The following is a 19,038-nucleotide window of genomic DNA, read 5'->3' on the forward strand; positions in this document are numbered from 1 at the left end:
TAAAGCCCTGTGCTGGTGCCCCAGATACTTTCTGGGATCTTTTGGGTCTGTGAAGTCAAAAGGCCAGGCCACCAGGGACTCACTGGAGGCCCCTGACGTGCAGGAACCCTGAGGGGTGTCTGTAACATCAGCCCTCTGCCCAGGCCTGTCTCCTCTCCATCTGTCCAGACGTTCCTCACCTCACGGCCCCTCAAATCCCATCCGGATGCTACCCATGGGTCATTCCACTCTCCAAACTGGCGCTACTCGTGGGCTCCACGGCACCTTCTGCCTTGAATCATTTCGCCCCTGACTTTGCTCCGTGTGCACGAGGTAGGAGCCAGTTCCCAGCACACATGGCCCGAGAACGCTTAGAGCCAGCTAAGAGTTGAAAATGCAAACCAGGTAGCATTCCTTCAGTTAAGCCCTCTTGTGCCTTCATTTCTTTGTACAAAATCCAACCCTCACGACCTGCGAGGACTTCCGTGAGCTGACTCCTGGCCTCCCTCCAAACACCGCCCAGTCTCTGGGCACTGCCCAACACACTCCCCCTGCCCTGCCCCTCCCCCAGGCGGCCCCAAGCCTGAGTCTCTCATGTCCTCCTGGTCTCTGCTCAAGCAGCATCTCTGCACTGGGCTTCCCCGGGTCCTTCAGGAGCACACTGGTCCCTTACAGCCTGCTTGAGCCTGTACTCACCCATGGTTTCGTGACGTCATCTACCCACGAGAGCATGAACGCCATGCAGGCCGGGGCCCTCTGCCACTTCACTGCATCCCCAGTGCCTCTAGCAGGGCTCCGTGCAGCGCAGGTGCTCAAGTGTGTACTCAGTGAGTCCATAGGATGTGGTGAAACATCAACTAGGCAGGGCCAGAGTGGACATTCACTAAATAGCACCATGACTGTACGGCACTGCCCTGCTTCTTGATCCAAGGGCTCTGCTTTATTTTAGGTGATTTGTAAGTGATCTGGGAGCAGACCCCCTGGGACATAGCAGACTGGAATATTCCTTTAACTAACCTGGGGCCTGGGGGTCTAGGGTCATCCCAGGTACCAAAATAAATTCCGGGATTTCACCTGAGACCTAAAGGAACTCGTCCATTTGAAAATAAACATGACTTTTCAGAAAGCCGAAGCTTTATTCAGTACAATGTTCTGGACTTTCCTTCCACAAGGAATCGGTTAGACGGACTCTGGAATTCACAGGGGCGAAGTGCAATCAGCCGGGTTGGTCTCTATACCACCGTCCACCTTGTTGAAAGTGGGCCCTTCCAAGACAGAGACTGGGACCCCTGGACCCCCAGGTGCACCAAAACCTCTCCCATGCTTTTCTCCTTTCTCCCCCACCCTTCCTTTCACTTCAGCTTTTAAAAGATACCAAAGGCGAAGGGACAAACAGTGAGGGAAATTCAACCCTTGGAACGTTGAGCCTTGAGTGACCCAGCCCAACACGGGCCCAAGCCCCTCTGAGCCCCAGCGACGGAGGTCAGCGGGACTCACTCTCGTTGCCCTGAAGCGCTGAGGGGACCACGCAGGGCCCCCGTCTCCACCTGTCAGCACAAGCTGGACACAAGGCATGGGACGTGTCTTTATTAAAGATGCAAGCAAGCACAGAAGTATCATGTGTGGAGCTCAGTAATATCCATACAGTACTAGAAATAGAAAAATAGAAAAGAAATTTCACAGAAAGCTGCCTCTCTCGCAGATACACAGAAAAGGTGCAGCTAAGCGCACCGCGAGACGCCGAGTACCACCTGCCCTACTGCAGCTGCTCTCCTTAGCCAGTAACAAAGCGCACGTCCACACTTTCCAAAGACACCATGCACAACAGACCCCTCGCGCGCGGTGGCGACCCCTCCGGCCACCACTCCGGGAACTTCCCAGCCAGACAGACAGCCGGGACGGCCCCGTCCCACCGCGGCGGCAGCGTGCGTACAAACTGGCCACTGGCCCTGCTCTCACTGGCTGCCCTTCCATCACTCCTCCGGGCTAACGTGGGCCAGTTAACGAAGCGAGTGGCGGGGCAGTAAAGACCGCACCTCCCCTCCCTCGGACACAGCACCGAAGGCGACATCGCCAGCCCCGTCTGGGTGAGACAGGGCGCTACGCTCGCACATTGGGTCTCTGGGGCGCAGAGTTGCAGGCCCAGATGGAATAAATGGTATGTAAAGACCCAGTAGTTCTAGAATTTACCATCAATCATCTGTTTGCCAACATAAGCAGGTTTCTGCTTTGGGGAACGAAAGTAAGACTGCGGAACGAAAAGTCAGGTTCCGAGTGGACTCAGTGTCTCTGTGGCAGGCTCTCCAGTCACCGCATCGCGCGCCCGTCCCGCTGGGTCCTCTGCATCAGCCTCGGAGCCACTGGCCGGGGGTCGCTGGTAGGAGGGCATCCTCTCTGAAAACGCCCCAGTGAACAGTTCCTGCTGTATCCCGGGGCGACTACTGAGAACTGAACACCACCAGCAGAAACAAGGTCCCCCCAACACCCGACTCACCCTCGGTCCTCACCAGCGTCTCACAACCAGACAAGAACCGAATGGCTGTGCCTTACGGAAGAAAACTACAAAAATAAAGAGTCAACCCTGAGATCTTCCTACCATTCGGGTGTGGCTCGCTCCTGAGTCCCTCGGAAATGAACTTTTATTTGGTTTACTGACATTTATTTAGATTTCCAGTGAAAAGCTCTATAAAATACAATAAATAATGTGGGCTGTAAAAGGTAGACATTCTAGCTGCATATGTTACAGACAGGATACGTATGGTCCAGGTCATCAGAACCGCAATCTTTGTAATCAGACATGTAGACTTCAAATTCCAAAGGTGAGACAGCTGCTCTGGATCGGAAATAACCCCACTTCCTCCATTTCTCCGCCGTGTCTTACGCTGCTTCCAGAGTTTGTCCAGCGGGTAACAAATGAGTGCAAACGGGACTCTGAGCTATTAGTGTCTGGGTACTGTGAGCATGCAAGTTTGCTGTTGCTGTTATTATAAGTAAAAGTCGAACATGAGGTCACACTTTCCCATCTTCTGTTTATACACCAAATCAAACTTCTCGTTCATGGAGACAGTGAAGATGTCCTTCCACAGCCCGACTCTTCCTAGAACACAAACGAGCAGAATGTGCTGAATTCACTTGCTGTCAGGCCAGTTACCAAACCACAGGAAATGGATCTGGAAGGTTCCAGATCTATTCCCGGACCCCTCTGAACCTGGCCTATTGGGGCAGGATGGGCCATGTGGACTACAGACCAGCTGAACCCTCTTCCCTGAGTCTGGTCATCCCGACGCGCTTTCCGCCCAGCACCACAAGTGTGCAGAGCTGCGGGCCTTGCCCATCCACCACTGAATCCCCAGCCAGGCACAAAGCGGGTGGGTCACAACACCCCAGAGGACAGACAGTGTCTGTGGGACAGATCTGCGGCTCCGGGCACCACGTGGATCTGGGTCCTCGTGACACCACTACTCACTCACAGCTCAACAGCTCCACCAAGGCAGGATTTGCTTCTGGAGAATTTTAAAACGAAAAAGAAAATCATCCAAAAAGGTAGAACATTTTATGGTGAGCAGGAAGCCTCCTGACCAGGTCAAGGGTGAAGATTTCGAGAAGCCTGCTCGTGCATCGTCAGGGAGGAATTTAAAGGGAGAAAACGTCGGAGCTCCCAACTCAACATCAAAAGGAGCCCCGGGCCCCCGGCCACTCCATCGCAGCCACAGCTCAGCGAGGCTTGGTCAGAAAATGAGACCTCCGGGCTTCCCTGGTGGCGCAGTGGTTGAGAGTCCGCCTGCCGATGCAGGGGACGCGGGTTCGTGCCCCGGTCCAGGAGGATCCCGCATGCCGCGGAGCGGCTGGGCCCGTGAGCCATGGCCACTGAGCCTGCGCGTCCGGAGCCTGTGCTCCGCAACGGGAGAGGCCACAACAGTGAGAGGTCCGCGTACCGCAAAAAAAAAAAAACAGAAAAGAAAATGAGACCTCCTCCTGGCAGATGTGAGGGAGCCTGGAGAGTGCAGACTGAGGTGCAGGCACAGGCCCACCCATCCCTTTATGAAGGGAAGAGAGAGCTCAAAATGATGAAAACTGCTGAACCCACTTTCCTTAACTACAAAATCTTCAGTTGTTCTGGTCACATATGAATGGCGACTGTGAAGATGTCACAAGTGGGGGTCCCGCCCTCCCACCTACAGGAGCTGTGAACGCATCACCCGGAGAGCTGGGGCTGTGCTTTTATATAGCTGCCTCGGGGGACTGAAATGCCCATTTAGAATTCTATTCACCGTCAGCATCTCTGAGATCAGAGCTCTGACCGTCTCCAGCAAACATCCTTCGTTAGCTCTGTTATTAACAGTCGTCCTTGTCCTCGCAGGACCTCACATATGAAACTGCAACCCTGCAAATGCTGTGCTAACAGATCCAAAGTGGCAAGGATTTTCTCTTCGGTGATGAAAAATTATATGTCAGTGTTGGAGAGGAAAAAACTGTGCTTGCTACCCTCTAATGATACCTAAGGGACAAAACTAGAAGCTTCTAGACCAGTCACACCATAAATATATTTTTCCATGATTATTTTTCTCAGCTGAGGCAGCTGAGAGCTCATCAAAGGAGTCACCCACCTGGTTTAGGATTTGGAATCAAGACAGTGCAATTTATGCTGTGATATGAATCAAATCTAAGCAATGCAGCTGGCTACTCAAGCCCCTGCATTCTCACCAACGCAAGGAGGTCTTCTGAGCAAAGAGGCAATATGCTAAAAGAAAACAAAATCAAAGAACTGAAATAAAGCAAAACCAAGGTAAACGATGATAAAGCAAACACATCGGAAGGAGCATATGGGCACGCAGTATGTTCTCGACAATTCTTAACCACACAAATGAACCGAAAGGGGGGTTCTGGAGAAGGTCACACCCAAGGATAACAAAACACAGTGAAAGCAAAATAAAAAAGAGCAAATAAATTTTAAATAATAAACATTTGTGACGATGCAGCCAGGAATGAAACGGCAGGGTGAGGCGGCTTGTTAGTGTCTTCTTGGAGAGCGGCCCACCTGCCTTTACAGGAAGGCGCTCGCCCCCTGACCTTCAGAACAGCCCCGGGAGCCAAGCGGGTTGGCAGCCCCGACCCACCCTCCTTAGAGGAAGGACAAAAGGCCAGAGAAGCTCAAAGGCGTGGCCCGAGCTTGGCCAGGCCAGGCCGCAGCCCAGCTCTTCTCTCCGCTCCAGGCAGCTGCCTGCAGAGTCCGGCGTCGTTTCCGGGCCCTCCTCTCGGCACCGGCACCACCCGAGGGAGCTGGGAACCGGCCTCCGGTCCACAGCACCGAGTCAGGCGCGACTCTTGCTGAAGGGGTGCTCACAGGCCTGGGCCGGCACCCAGCAGTGCCGGGGAGTTTAATGCCCGAGCTCTCCACAGTCGAGCAGCCTCAAATACCACAAGCCCTGAGGGCACGGAGAGCAACCCAAGTGGGCCCGGGGAGGATTCCTGCCTGCAACACCTGCCTCACCTCGAACTGCTTCACGCGCAAGACACAGCTCTCGCACCAGGAGGGAGCGCCAGCCTCTGTGACGGCCGAGGCCTGCACCTCCAGCTCGCGCACGCGCTCTCTCTCTCACGCACACACACCAAACACACACCACACACACACGCGTGCGCACGCGCGCACACCACACACCCCTCCCCCGACGGGGCTGCTCCTCCCAGGCTGCTAGTTCCCCGGGGGATGGAGGGAAACGGCCCTTCCGCACACGGACTCTCTGCACCCTCTTCCCTCGACTCCCACGGGCCAGCTGGAACTCAAGGAGGCCACGTGCACGCGCTGCGCTTCTAAACATGACAGCCCCCAACCCATCCCCAGGGTCTGCCCTGTGGGGCATCTGGGAAGGCGCCCGCCTGAAACACCTCTTGCCCACAGAGCCTGAGACATCCCGGCAGACACACCCGCAAACTCCGGCACCGTGTGCGGGGTGACAAGACCAACTCCAGCAGGGACCTCCAGGGAGCCTCAGCAACACTTCGTGGGTTACCTTCCTGCCCCTCGAAGAACACAGGGCTCCGGAGAAATGAGGCTCAGGGCAGCGGAACCCTGACATGGGGGGACTGTGGTCCAGAAAGCGCGAGGACACCGGCAGGAAGGGGGAGGAGGCCCCCGGGGCCCCAGGCAGAGGCAGAGAGAAGGAGGGTGGGACAGGCGGGCGCGTACCCCGGCCCACAGGCAGGGCCTCGGCGTTGCAGCACTGGTCCACCAGCTGGTGGCAGTGCTCGATCAGGGACTCCAGCTGGGCCTTGTCACACGACACCCCCAGGAACCGGGCCAGCTGCTCCACCATCGTCACCAGGTCCTGGAAGACAAGAGCAGAGCGCGGGAGCCTGTCGGAGGTGGCGCCTTTACAGAACACGACTTCAGGGACTGTATCCACAGCCTTACTTAGGCCTCAAGACAAGCCTGAAACCGGCCTCGTCTGGAAATAAAATCCGGGTTAAGAAACTGCCCAAGGGCACTCAGCTCTCAAGTGGCAGACCTGGGATTCAAAGCCAGGTCCCACGGAGGCAGACGTGAGGTCCTGATACAGCTGCGGTCATTCTAAGCAGCAGCAGGAAGGAAAAGCACTTCGGAGCTGCGCCAGGAGCAAGAGCAGCTCGCTCTCTCCCGCCCGCCCCGCCCCGCCCCGCCATCGGCTGGGATCTCGACTGGCACTCGGGAGAACTGGGAGACCCCGGGACCCCAGACAGGCCTCAGGGCCGGCCCACCCCACCGGACAGGCGGAGCTGGCTTGGTGTGAAGCAAGATTCAGCTCTACTTGACTCGCTGACATAAAGCCACCTCTGGGCCCCATCGCCGCACCATTCCTGAGAGCGGAGCATTACGGGCGCAGCCCAGCAGCCTCCGGAGGGGCCCCGCCCACCTGCTCGCTCTGGCCCACGTCCCTCTGGGCAGACACCCGGACCCGCACCCCGACCTGCAGGGCCTGACAGCCGGGACCACGCTGGCTTCCATGCTGTTCCTTCAGCCTGTCAGGCAGGTTCTTTCTGGAACTTTAGTTTGCTGTGTCCGGTCTGGAATGTTCATCTCCAGGTGTCCACATGGGTCACTCCCTCACTTCTTTCAGGTCTCTGTCCCCATCAGTGCCGCTTTTCCTGACCTGCACCTAAACCTGCCACCACCCCTCCCCAGCACTTCCCTTTTCTGCTTTATTTTTCAGCATTTATCATCATCCAGTGCATTTCACTGTTTGTGTTTGTGGGGGGGGGGCGGGAGGAAGAGGCAGGGAGGCTGTGAAAACGCAGGCCACAGTGACACCGACCTGGACCAGGGAAACGGGGGCAGAACTGGGGAGAAACAGTCAGATAAGAGAGACGTTTTGAAGGTAGAGCCAACAGGATTTGGAAAATGAAGGCCAGGTGTGAGAGAGGGAGAAGTCAAGGATGAGTCCAGACTTCTGCGTGAGCAGCGAGGACAGAGCCGCTGCCCTGGATGCAGACGGGTGAAACTGCGGAGGACCCGAGGGGACACCTCCGGAGTTCGGTTTGGAGACGTTAAGTCTGCGATCTGCACCACACACCCTGGCAGAAAGGTGCAGTGGGTGGACGGAGATGAGCCTGGAGAGGGTCCAAATCGGACCTGGGGGCCCGAGGCCCGCCTGAGGCCACCAGGGGAGGGAGTGTGGATGGCGGAGACCAGAGCTGAGGTCTGGGGGCAGAGGCAGGGCTGCTGCCATGGAGGAGTCAAGGGGAGCGTCCAGGGATGCGGGGACGCAGGACCAAGCGTGACCGACTGCCTGTTGCCTGCTGCTAGGAGGGCGGGACCGTGGGACCCAGACACATGGGGGTCGTGGTGACCTTGACAGAGTAGCCTGGGGACTACTGCCTGGAGGCAGTGTGGCTGCCTGGAGGGGCTCAGGAGCAGAGACAAGTCTGAGGTCCCTCGGCAAAGAGGAGCTGAGGAAAGGGAAGGACGTTGCGGGGAGGAGGGCTGGGCTGGGGGAGGTTCGCACTGTCGCCCTGAGAAAGGAGGGGCATCAGCACTTCTGCGCGGGCAGCGGCAGGGTTCAGACCCGGCAGGGGGCAGCGGGGTTCCGCACGATGGTGCTGACACCGAGGCGGGACGGGACGTGCCGGCCCCCCTTCCAGACCTCGCTTTCCCGAGGGCACAGGAGAGGTCCTGCCTCGCTGCCCCAGCACCACCGCCCAGCCTGGCACATGCACTCAACCACCACCTAGTGCCCGTCACCCTCTGTGCCGGGCACTCAGGAACTCGTCACAGGAATGGATTCACAGGTACACCCGCCGGGGTTCTCAGCACTTTGAGAATTGCCACCCTAAGGCAAACAGGCTGGGACAAGAAATTCGGACTCTGCCATCTCAGCCCTTTGCCCCAAGCTGGTCACCTACGGAGAGGGTGCTGGGTGGCAGCAGGGTGAGTCCGGCTATCACTCCACTGCTGTTGAAGCAGAAAAACAATAAATGGGCCTCTCGAAAGCACCACATGCCACCAACCCAGAAGCTGTGCTTGGCCAGGGGCCAGGGCAGGGTAGAGGCCTGGGGGGCCAGCACCGGCTAGAGGCGAAACACTGGTCAGGGGGACCCTGGGCCCTCCTGGAACTCCTGAGTCCAGCTGTCACCCCTGATGCCCGGGGTCTTGGCGCTGCAGGCCCCGCCCACCCGCCCGCACTGGGGGCGGCGGCTGTGAGACTGAGGGCGGTGCCGGCAGCTGCCTCCCGTGGCGCTCACCCCCGTGGCACCACCGCTACGGCACTCACCCGGTGCATGTCTTCGTACTTGAGGAAAAGCACGTTCGAGTCCATACGGTGCTCCCAGAACTCCTGCACGTGCTCAAACCAGGAGCCGTAGCCCACTGTGGAGACAAGGGGACAGGTGACCAGTCACAGGGAGGGAGCGGGCATGTGTGAGGCGGCCTTGCTCCCCGCCTTCCCTGCCAGAAGGCTCCCCTCCTCTGCCCAGTAGCTATGTTTCAGGAAGCCCTGGGCTCCTCCAGCAGCCCCCCAGATGAGCCACGTGCCCTGGCCTCCTGCCCAAGCTCGGCCCCTGCCTCCCGGATGCCTAGAAGCCCCGACCCTTCCGTGGAAGTCTCTGTTCTCCGGGGGTACTGACGGTACCCGGCACCCACGAGTTCCTCTAACAAGGGGTGACCAGGAAGAGAATGACGCCCAGAGGAAGTGGGACACAGGACCCGTGAGTTTTGCTGTCGGGGCTAGGATGGGGTGTGGGAGGCTCCAGACAGAGCTGCGAATGGGGCTCGCCAGGCAAACGCGTCACAGCCAGAATCCTGGAACCAGGCAGAACCAGGAAGGCGCGGGGATGAAGGCGGGCAGCGGGCCCCGTCCTGGCACATGAGGTTGGGCCGGACGGGACGACAGGTCACACCCACACCCCAGCCCTCGCATTTCCCACGCTCCTTAGGGCCTTGGTGTGCGGTTGAGGTCACACAGGCAGAGACAGATCAGTGTGGCCCAGCTGCTTCACAACATTTTTCATAAAAACGATTGATTCTCACTGCCGATTCACACTGGTGTGCCCATCGCTGTGAGGACATCTCCCGAGGGGGCTTCCACATTAATCAGAGGAAGGTCTCGGCTGAAGAACATGGGGGCCCCTGGGCCTGCTGGGCATCGGGAAGCAGGTCCGGCTGCATAACAGGGGCCAGTCAGGGGTGGTGGCCCTGCTGCCTGTGTCCTCACTCGCCCGAGCGCCCGTCCAGCTCGCAAGCACTGGGCCCTGCAGTGGAGCTCCCGGCCTGGCGGCAAAGCCCCAAGGAGACTGGCACGGCGACATGGAGTGACCGGCACTGGGAGGGAGGCCCCGCGGACACGGGCAGGCCTCGAAGGATCAGTGAGGGCTGGGCAGGCAGCGGAGGGGAAGAGGCAGCAGGGGAAACGGCGCACAGAGGCAAGGCCTGCAAATGGGCCTTAAAGACATAAGAAGTGGCCGCGGGGGCCCGCGGAGCGGGTCAGAAGCAGCTGGCAAGGTCAGAGGGCGGAGGGCAAAGGACAAGGGCTCGGGACAGAAGCAGCCGGCCCCTCATCTCCTCGCTGGCCGTGAGACCCGGCGGGCCCTGAGCCTTTCTGCCGCCCCCCCAGGGCTGCCGCGGCGCGGAGAGCCCTGCGTACGGGAGGGCCTGCAGGGGCAGCGCCTGTGCGTCCTCCTCTCTGGTGGAAGGTTCCACGGGGTGGGACGGGCAAGGTGCCAGCGAGGGTCCTACTTGTAGCGCTGAGGCCCCTGGGTGGCAGGGCCGCTCCCGCCCCCGCACAGGCACACCTCAAGGTGCTGACAACCTCTCACACCTACACGCATGACCAAGGCTGGGAAAACGGGTGACCCAACGCCTGGGTCCCAGGCAGCGCGACCCGACAACGTCAGCCTGCCATCCCGCCAGCAGGTGGCAGCACAGCAGCAGCCTGGGCCCCGCAGCCCCACGAGAGGTCCTGAGGGATGGAGGCGCAGGTCAGGGGTCGCTGAGGGGCGGGCCCTGGGGACCAGATCAGAGCAGAAGGCCCTCTTCGGGCCAACTAGGCGCCCCTCCAATACTTCATGTGGAACGAAGGGGGGGAGCTCTGGAAGGGGAGGGGTAAGGGGACGGAAATGAACCAACACAGGGCAGGCTTCAGCCAAAGACCTTGCTGGGCGAATCCTGGCCCTCTCTGGGCCCCGGTGCTCCCACGGCAGAGTTCTAGCTGCGGGGCCCTGGACTCCAGGCCTGGCACATCCCCGCTCCGTGCACGCACAGGGCAGGACATAACAGCCAGGCCGGCCTTCCCGCTTTACAGGACAAGAGCGAGTCCAGAGAAGGAAGGGACCTGCGCAGCTCACGGACAGGCTGATGACCTCGGGGCCCCGAGCGGAGTCTCCCAAGTCTGGGCCCACAGCTGGCACGCAGACCAGGTGAGCCGCGCCCCGGGGCCGAGCAGTCCATTGGGCGTGGACACGGAGGTAAGAAAACGCCACTCCTTCCCAGAGAACACTCGCAGATAGACGGCCAGGGCTGCTGGGGACGGGGACGGGGGAGGCTGGACGGGCGGTGACTCGGGGACCGCGAGGACGTGAGGACAGGGTCGCTCGCACGGGGACAGGGGTGACAGGACAGTGGTCACACACAGGGACTCCTCCACCCTGCTCCTGTCCCCCAGGCACATGGCTCCAGGGCCCCCCAGCCCTGCAGTGCGCAGGTCACGACCCCCAACACAGGGCTCGGGCAGCGTGTCCTCGCCCTGTTAGCGAACAGCATCATTTCACTGCCCCTTCCGCACTTCATTCTTCAAGTTCTTCAGAACCTCGGACAGAGAAGGCAAGCCTCCTCGAGAGCCGGAATTGGGTGGGAGCAGAGAGTGAACAGGACTGGGGAGGATCAGTACATGGGCGCAGAGGCCTTGGCGGGACCACAGCCAGCGTGTGCAGCCTTGAACTTCAGTGCCGGGCAGTGCTGTGACCTTCACAGCGCGGAGAGGCCTGTACTAGACAACTTGTAACGGCTCTGGCCCGGGCAGGAGGCTTTCAGCCCTGCACCGCAGGGCAGTCTGCACTTGGGGGACACTGCTATCTACGACAGTGTCCCCATGCAAGTGACTGCTTCTACAAAGGCAGGGATGCACAGTGGGCCTCAGAAATATGGCTCTGGGAACCATGGGAGTGGCTTGCTCCGAATGCCTGGCAGACCCCGAGGGGCCTGAGCCAGGCGGTGGGTGGGCTGGGGGGAAGGGAGGCTGGACAGAGGCCTTCAGCAGGCGCCAGGGGCCTTAGGGTACAGCGCTGGGGCCACCGACGCCTGTCCCCTCGCACCGCCCCCCCCCCAGTCCCAGCTGAAGCAAAGACTCAAGGGCAGGGAAGAGAGGGCCTCCAGGCGGTGCGGGCGGCGCACCAAGGAGGACCTGGTCTTCAGCCAGGCTCGGGAGGCAGCTCCAGTCGGGCCACCCATTTAAATTTGGGGCGCTGTACTCCTGGACCGCCATTATGCACCCTACCCCACCCCGTCCCATGACCTCACCGCAGAACCCCTGACTGGGTTGGACAACAAATGGACCGCGAGGCTGAGGGTTACTTGAGCGCATCTGTACACTCCTCGGGTGCAGAGGAGTCTGGGTGCCGGTTTAATCAACAGGTACGTAAGACCCCTTTCAAAACCCTCCTGGGCGCAAACTCTAAACAGAAGGTGCCCAAAGAAGCCAGGGTTGGCGATGGGGGAGCCACCTGGGGGGTGCGGGGAACAGAACCGTAGTGAGGAGCTGCCAGCCCCACTGCCAAGGGGACGGCTCCCTCCCTGGCCCACTGCCTGGCCCACTCCGCCCCGGGGAGGGGAGACGTGGAAGGGCCCCGGCTCGCTCGGCCCAGCTCGCCCCTCTCCCCTGGGAACAGGCATCCTGCCCAGAACACTGCCTTCCCCCTCCCCCAAAGTGCACCCCGCCTGTCACACGGGCCTGGGGCTGGGGGCCAAGCCTGACCCGCAAGTCCAGCTAAAGGCCCACAGGGCTCTCACATGAAGCCACAGCCTCCACTCTGGCCTCAGGCACCGGTAACAGTGGTACCTGGGCCACTGTTTTCACTGCTCGGAATCTAGGCAGGAAGAGGGATGCTTCTAATGGGGAAACTTCTCAGAACCCCAAGGATGTGGCGAGAGAGAAGGGCTTCAGCGTTGGACACCCACTCTGTCTGGCACTAGCTCGACCTCGGACAAGCTTCCTGACAGCCCTCAGCCCCAGCTCCTCTGCCCGCCAGCGGGAAAGCAGGCCAAGCCCGCGGTTACTGTAGAACTGGGGGCACCGCGAAGGACACGCGGGTGCTCAGCGAGCAGTGAGCACCCCCGCTGTAACATCTCGCAGACACTTACACTTGTCGTTCATGAACCTCCGGCAGAACTCCTGGAATGTGCCTCGGTAGCTCATGGTCCGCAGGGAGCGGTGGAACTGGTAATAGGACACCACCAGGTCCTTGGGGTTCCGGGCCATGTATATGACCTGCAAGAGGGAGTGGCGGGGGGGACAGAGGGACGGACGAGGTCAGTCTGCGATCCTCCGTCCCAGGCAGGCCGCCCTGTGCAGGTTCCACGGACCTACAACCCACTCTTTTGACCCCGTTTCCAACAGCAAGGTCAGCCCCTCGTGCACCAAGGCGAAACGCTTTTTCTCTATCATTCCGTCTCAGCAGAGATGCACTCGTGCCCACGCAATAGCATCAGCTGGACAGCTACTTGAGTGTTTTAGTATATTTCTCTTCTCTAGCGCTCCTTTTTTTTTTAATCGAGGTATAGTTGCTGTACAATATTATATAAGTTACAGGTGCACAATATAGTGATTCACAACTTTTAAAGGTTATATTCATTCCATTTACAGTTATTATAAAATATTGGCTATACTCCCCAAGTTGTACAATATATCCTTGTAGCTTATTTTATACGTAATAGTTTGTATTTCTTAATGCCCTACCCCTATCCTGCCCCTCCCCGCTTCCCTCTCCCCACCGGTAACCACTAGTTTGTTCTCTGTATCTGTGAGTCTGCTGCTTTTTTTATTATACTCACTAGTTTGTTGTATTTTTTTTAGATTCCACATAAAAGTGGTGTCAAACAGTATTTGTCTATCCCTGTCTGACTTAGCATAGTGCTGTCCAAGTCCATCCATGCTGCTGCAGATGGCAACATTTTGTTCTTTCTCATGGCTGAGTAATATTCCACTGTCTACATAACCCACACTTCTTTATCCATGCATCCGCTGATGAATGCTCAGGCTGCTTCCATGTCTCGGCTATTGTAAGCAGTGCTGCTGTGACACTGGGGTGTCTCTAGCGCTACTTTAAAATCAGCGGAAGACAGAAAACTTACAGCCCTGACCCTGGTGATGAGAATTATAGGCCTCATACGTCTAATGCAGTTGAGAAAAAAGGAAAAAAATCAGAGACAGTGAAAGCAGCCATGAGTCCTCAGGCCTTCAATGGGCAGAGGCTGGGCTCTGGCTGGTCGAGTTCAGCTGTGAGGAAAAGCGAAAGTGAGAGGCATGGATCAAGTGCTAGAGACATGGGGCCAAGGACAGCCTCTCCGGCGCTCTTAGCACACCGAGGTTGTCTGGGAACTTGGGCCTGTGACAGACCACCGTTTGGACTGGCACATGGGCCGCTGGTTCCGGGAGCAGCGGGGAGCGGCGGGGCGCGGAGTTACCTTGGAGTCGCCGCTGTGGAGGTCTGAGGGCAGGAAGCGGTAAGGGAGGTGGCTTTTGATGAGGCGGGGGGACGTCAGCTCCTGCAGCAGGGCAGAGGGGAGGTGCTCAGAGGACACGCGCCCTTTCTCTGGGGCCCAGGCGGACAGGGCCACAGAGAGTCAGGACCGGCACCACCTGCACCCCGAACAACCTTCTCACCTGAGACAGGACCCCCCAGCCCTGCCCAGGCTGGACCCTGGGGGCAGACACGGGCCGACGCGGTCCCCGTCCTCGGCCCCCGTGGCCTGAGTCACAGTGTATCGTCAGGGGTCTGCTCAGAGGACGTGGGCCGCGATGGCAGCCCGGAGCGGTCGCAGAGAGGGGGCCCCGCAGTCAGCCTCAGCGCAGAACTCCTGCGGCTCCTGGACCGAACCGGTCCCTCCCTCGGCCAGCGCTCCGCTCCCAGGCCGTGACTCAGACGTGCCCCCCGCTCCCCGAGAGGCCCGGTCCCGTCCCACTTTGCTCCCGTCTGGCGTGGTCACCCTTCAACCACTAGGACTCTCGGTTTTCCTGTCCTGGGGGCTCCCTCACTGGGATCTCAGCTCTGTGAGGGCTGTGACATCACGGTCAGTTCAGTCCTCGGCGGGACCCCAAAGCCAAGAGCAGGGCAGCCCGCGGCAGGGGCCCACGCAGCTCTACTGGAAGGCTCAGCGCTGGGTCAACACGGGCTGCAGCACCGTGGCGGGCACAGGGGCGGGAGGGGCTGGACGCAGGTGGGCCAACGCTGGAGGCTGGGGTGCAGAGACCGGCTTATGCGGGACAACGACCCGGTGGTGGGGGGCATTCTCAGAGCTTATTTCAGGCTGCTCGTCTAGTGGGAGAAGGGACAGGCGGGCCACGCAGGAAATGAGGCCTGAACGAAGAGGTGGCAGAGGGGAGGATGGAGAGAAAAAACTCCAGATCTGTCTGAGGAGTAGAAAGGATGGGACTTGGGAATATGTTTTTTTCACTCCTGACACCAAATGTTCGATGCAAACACACCCCACCCAGCCCCCTCAACAGATGGGATGAGCCACAGCGGGAGGCCCCTCACCCCGACACTCCCCCCCATCTCCCCTACTCCTGGCATCTGCCTCCTTTCCCCCTCCAAGCCACCCACGTCACCCACTGGTTCAGTTCCAGGGTCACTGCCACCGGCTCAGGCCCATCAGTCTTCCCCCCTCCCACCAGCTACCTGGGGGTCCCGGGAGCTCACTGCTCTCCCTCCGCCCACAAGGCCCCCAGGAACCCCTCAGGAGCACCCGTCACTCAGGGTGCAACCGTGGAAAGGCCCCAAGTGGGCCGTGTGGGCTGCTGCCACCCGCCCAGGGCCCACCTTGATAATGTCCAGGCCCGGCTGCGGGTACTCCAGGACCGGGAGCTGCTCGTCGATGTTCATCAAGCCGATCTCATCAGGGTCGGCCCCCTGGCTCACCAAATAGACCACCTCCTGCAGCAGGCTGGTGCCTGGAGGGAGAGAAGCCCAGTGAGGGGCGCCCAGAGGAAGCCCAAGGGCCAGCCCCACTCTTGGGTCAGCACCTGCCACCCAGAAAAAGGGCTGAAGGGCCGCAGAGCTGGGGGGCGTGCAGCGTCCCAGGAGTGCCTCGAGTCTAGTGGAAGAACACCGGCCTAGGCGTGAGACCTTGGCCTGAACGCCACCTCTCGGGGTGACCGCGGGTGAGCCAGGTTTTCTGAGCTCCTGTTTTCTTGGCACTAAACGCAGGCAGGAGATTTCTCAAGGCTGTTGTGAGGAGTGAACAGGACACACAGTACCTGCCTCCCCAGGGCTCGAGGACTGTCATGAACGGACGATTCTCAGTCCTGGGTTTCCAGAAGCTGAATTTTCGTTTACCCAGGAGTGATGAAGGTCCAGGGGAATGACTCGCCAGCCAATAATGATTTACAATGAAAACTATGTCTACTGGTACCTGCTAAAGTGAAACACAGCTATGCCCTGTGACCGGAGAAATGTACAAGACAACACCGACAGACACGTACCAGAACGACCCTGCAGCGTTACTCAGAAGAGCAAACCTCGGAAACATCGGTCAGCAGCAGAATGAATAAGCCAGGATACTCAGACAACGGGACACTAGGCAGCAGTGGAAGCCAGACAGCAAAGGGCGTCTGCTGTGTGATTCTGCACGTCCCCATTCCTGTGGGTTCCGGAATGGGGAAGTAAGATGCAGTGACAGGTGAGGACAGCGCTTCTCCGGGGGAAGCTTATCGACTCAAAGAGGACATGAAGGAGTTTCTGGGGTGCCGGGATGGCTCTTTGCCTTGGTCTGGTGGCAGTTACATGGAAGTATGCACACACAAGGTATAATTCAATTCAAAGGAAACACCACCTGTCTGCCCAGCACTGTGGTCAGCAGAACCTGCTCCCCAAGAAAGATGGAGGGGGCCCAGCCAGCATGGAGATGGGACAACTCAGCCCAGGGACACCCTAGACCCTCAAAGACGGAGAGAGGCCCTCCAGGGAACAGGTGCACTCGTGTGTGTCAAGGGCGCCTCCCCGGCTCGTGGGGCCGCAGCTGCAGCCCTGCCTGCCAACTCCTTCCTCTCAGACCACCCCACGGGCTGTCCCAGCAACGCGGCTTGGACAGGTCCCCCATCCAGACTCGAGGACAGCCCTTCTGTGCCTTATGAACAGCGAATTTCAGATTCAGGGTGGATGGCTCCCAGCCTAGACCCTTCTGCAGCTTCCCAGTGTCCATACACTGGAGTCCGGTGGTCCCTTCACCTGTACTCTGCACCAGCCCCCTGGGGTGCGGGTTCCCCTCCCCCGGAGGCTCCCTGCTGGCCCTCACCCTGCAGCCCGTGCACAGTGGCTTCAAGTCGTCTCCTCCAGCAAGCTGGCCTTCCCGGACCCCCACGTCCCCCATTACTCATCCTCGCCCGGCGCGAATTGCTTACGACGCTCCCAATTACCACACCGACTGCAAGGCCTCACTCCAGAGGCGACAGCGCCGTCTCCCCGCCAACACCCCCGGGGCCCAGCACACAGGACACGGCAGGCAAACCCAACATCTCAGCATCTGTGCAGGAAGGAAAAGCAGGGGCCTGGGTCAGGACACGCAGTGGGCCGACCCCACAAGGGCAGAACCCCAGCAGCACCCTGGGGTGGCAGGAAGGGAGCCTGGGGAGAAAGGCAGCTCTCTGTGCTCCCCCAGCCCTTGCGCGGCCCCACTCCGTCCAGGCTTTCAGCTCCACTCTGGGACCGCGGCCAGCCAGGGCCTGCCCGGTCATCACCCCATCTGACCCCCCAGAAGAGACACGCTGGCCAGGTCCTCCTCCCCAACCACCCTGGTCCCTTCGCTTCGGGGGAATCGGTCTCTGCTGCTGATTCCTCATCTCCCCCCGCCCCCTGAAAGTGCTGCCCCCTCGTCTCCCAGCTGCACACACTCCCCCGGGGCCTCCAGCAGCCCCACCCCGAAGGCCAGCTCCACGCTGACCCCCGCACGCACCGACCCACATGGAACCTGCCGCCCAGCTCCCCGCCGGACCAGGTGCCCCTGCCTCCTGCCCCCCCAAAGCCCGCCTCGCCCACCTACCATCAAGGTGAGCGCAGAGCCAACCCTTCCATCGGGGGCGCTGCTGGAGGCCCCGCAGCCCTCTGCCCTGCTCAGCCTCCTTTCAGTCCAACAAAAGCGGCCAGGACCACCCGACCATCCCCACAGGGACTTCCGAGGGCTCCCCGCCCCTCTCAGGACCCCGCAGCTCCGAGGACCCTCCGAGGAGCAGAGCAAGGTCTTCAACCTGGCCTGCGGGCCTGCCGGCCACACTCCACGCCCCATGCCCGGCACCTCTCTCCCCGCCTCTCTTCCTTTTCCGAGCTCCTACCGGCCTCCTGGCTGGTCCCGTGCCCGGAGCCCTTTCCTCACTCCCTCAGGTCCTTCAGGTGTGAGCGCTCCCCTGACCAGCCACATGACGAGCACACTTCGCCCTGCCCCGGTCCCCACTGCAGCGACAGTCCGGGAACAGCCTGCACGGTCCTCTGCACGGTCCTCTGCGCGCTCCAACCCCGCCGCCCTCCACAGGGCACGAGCACGGTCCTCTGCGCGCTCCCACCCCGCCGCCCTCCACAGGGCACGAGCACGGTCCTCTGCGCGCTCCCACCCCGCCGCCCTCCACAGGGCACGAGCACGGTCCTCTGCGCGCTCCCACCCCGCCGCCCTCCACAGGGCACGAGTGGTTTTGTCTGGCTCTTTGCCGGGACAGCCAGCACATGGCCAGGCTCAGTTCACATTTTCTGAATGCACGAACAAACCCTGGGTTTGTTCAACGGGATATGTCGATCAAGGAAGACTCCTTGAGGAGACAGCTTTGCAGCAAAGGCCCTGAAGGAAGAAAGTGTTGTGGCGGCTCTTCAATCAGAAAGAACTTCTGTCCATCAACCACAGGACCCTCACACCAACCTAAGAGGTGGGGACCACCACCCCCATTTACAGATGAGGCTCCTGCGGCCTAACTGTACCCAAGGCTACAGAGCCTGCCCGCTCCTGCTGGTGAGGCCCGTCCACCCGGCAGCTCAGGGCAGCTGCACTGGGCGGGTCCGTGCTCTTAGAAATACGACTGTGCGAAGAGTTTCCACCAAAATAGGCCTCTCCCAGGGAGGTCTTCGGGACGCCCGCCCCTGCAGCCCCTGCAGGTAATGACCCAGACACACCTCGTTAGTATGTCTTACATCAATATCGACATGCCAGTTCCACAAGCCCCATCCACGCCTCCATTAAATATCAGCAACGGAAGACCAGCCTCGTTAGAGCCCACAGGAGGCGCCCTACCTGCGAGGCTGCACACGGCAGAGGGAGGGTTTACAAGCACCCCCGCATGAACAAGGAAGCTCAGAGATCAGGTTCCAGTGCAAGGTCACAGAGCCGGAAAGGGGAGC

The 19,038-nt window shown here is 60.0% G+C and overlaps 1 protein-coding gene across 2 annotated transcripts in view; it reads right to left on the bottom strand.

The window, feature by feature from the left end:
* Positions 1–2,963: 2,963 nt before the first annotated feature.
* Positions 2,964–19,038, bottom strand: part of SULT4A1 (sulfotransferase family 4A member 1) — a gene marked incomplete at both ends in the record, with an annotated part of 30,695 nt that continues 14,620 nt past the window's right edge. Inside the window, 6 exons of one of the 2 annotated variants that reach the window (XM_082666278.1) lie at positions 2,964–3,076; positions 6,167–6,305; positions 8,724–8,818; positions 12,803–12,929; positions 14,126–14,206; positions 15,481–15,611. In XM_082666278.1, coding sequence (XP_082522404.1) covers positions 2,964–3,076; positions 6,167–6,305; positions 8,724–8,818; positions 12,803–12,929; positions 14,126–14,206; positions 15,481–15,611 — 686 coding nt within the window. Of the gene's footprint in view, positions 3,077–4,679; positions 4,721–6,166; positions 6,306–8,723; positions 8,819–12,802; positions 12,930–14,125; positions 14,207–15,480; positions 15,612–19,038 lie in introns of those variants that run through there. The other variant, XM_082666279.1, reaches the window with a different exon arrangement.

The sequence above is a fragment of the Grampus griseus genome (assembly GCF_964374135.1).
Source record: "Grampus griseus genome assembly, chromosome: 11".
In the NCBI taxonomy this organism is placed as follows: Eukaryota; Metazoa; Chordata; class Mammalia; order Artiodactyla; family Delphinidae; genus Grampus; species Grampus griseus.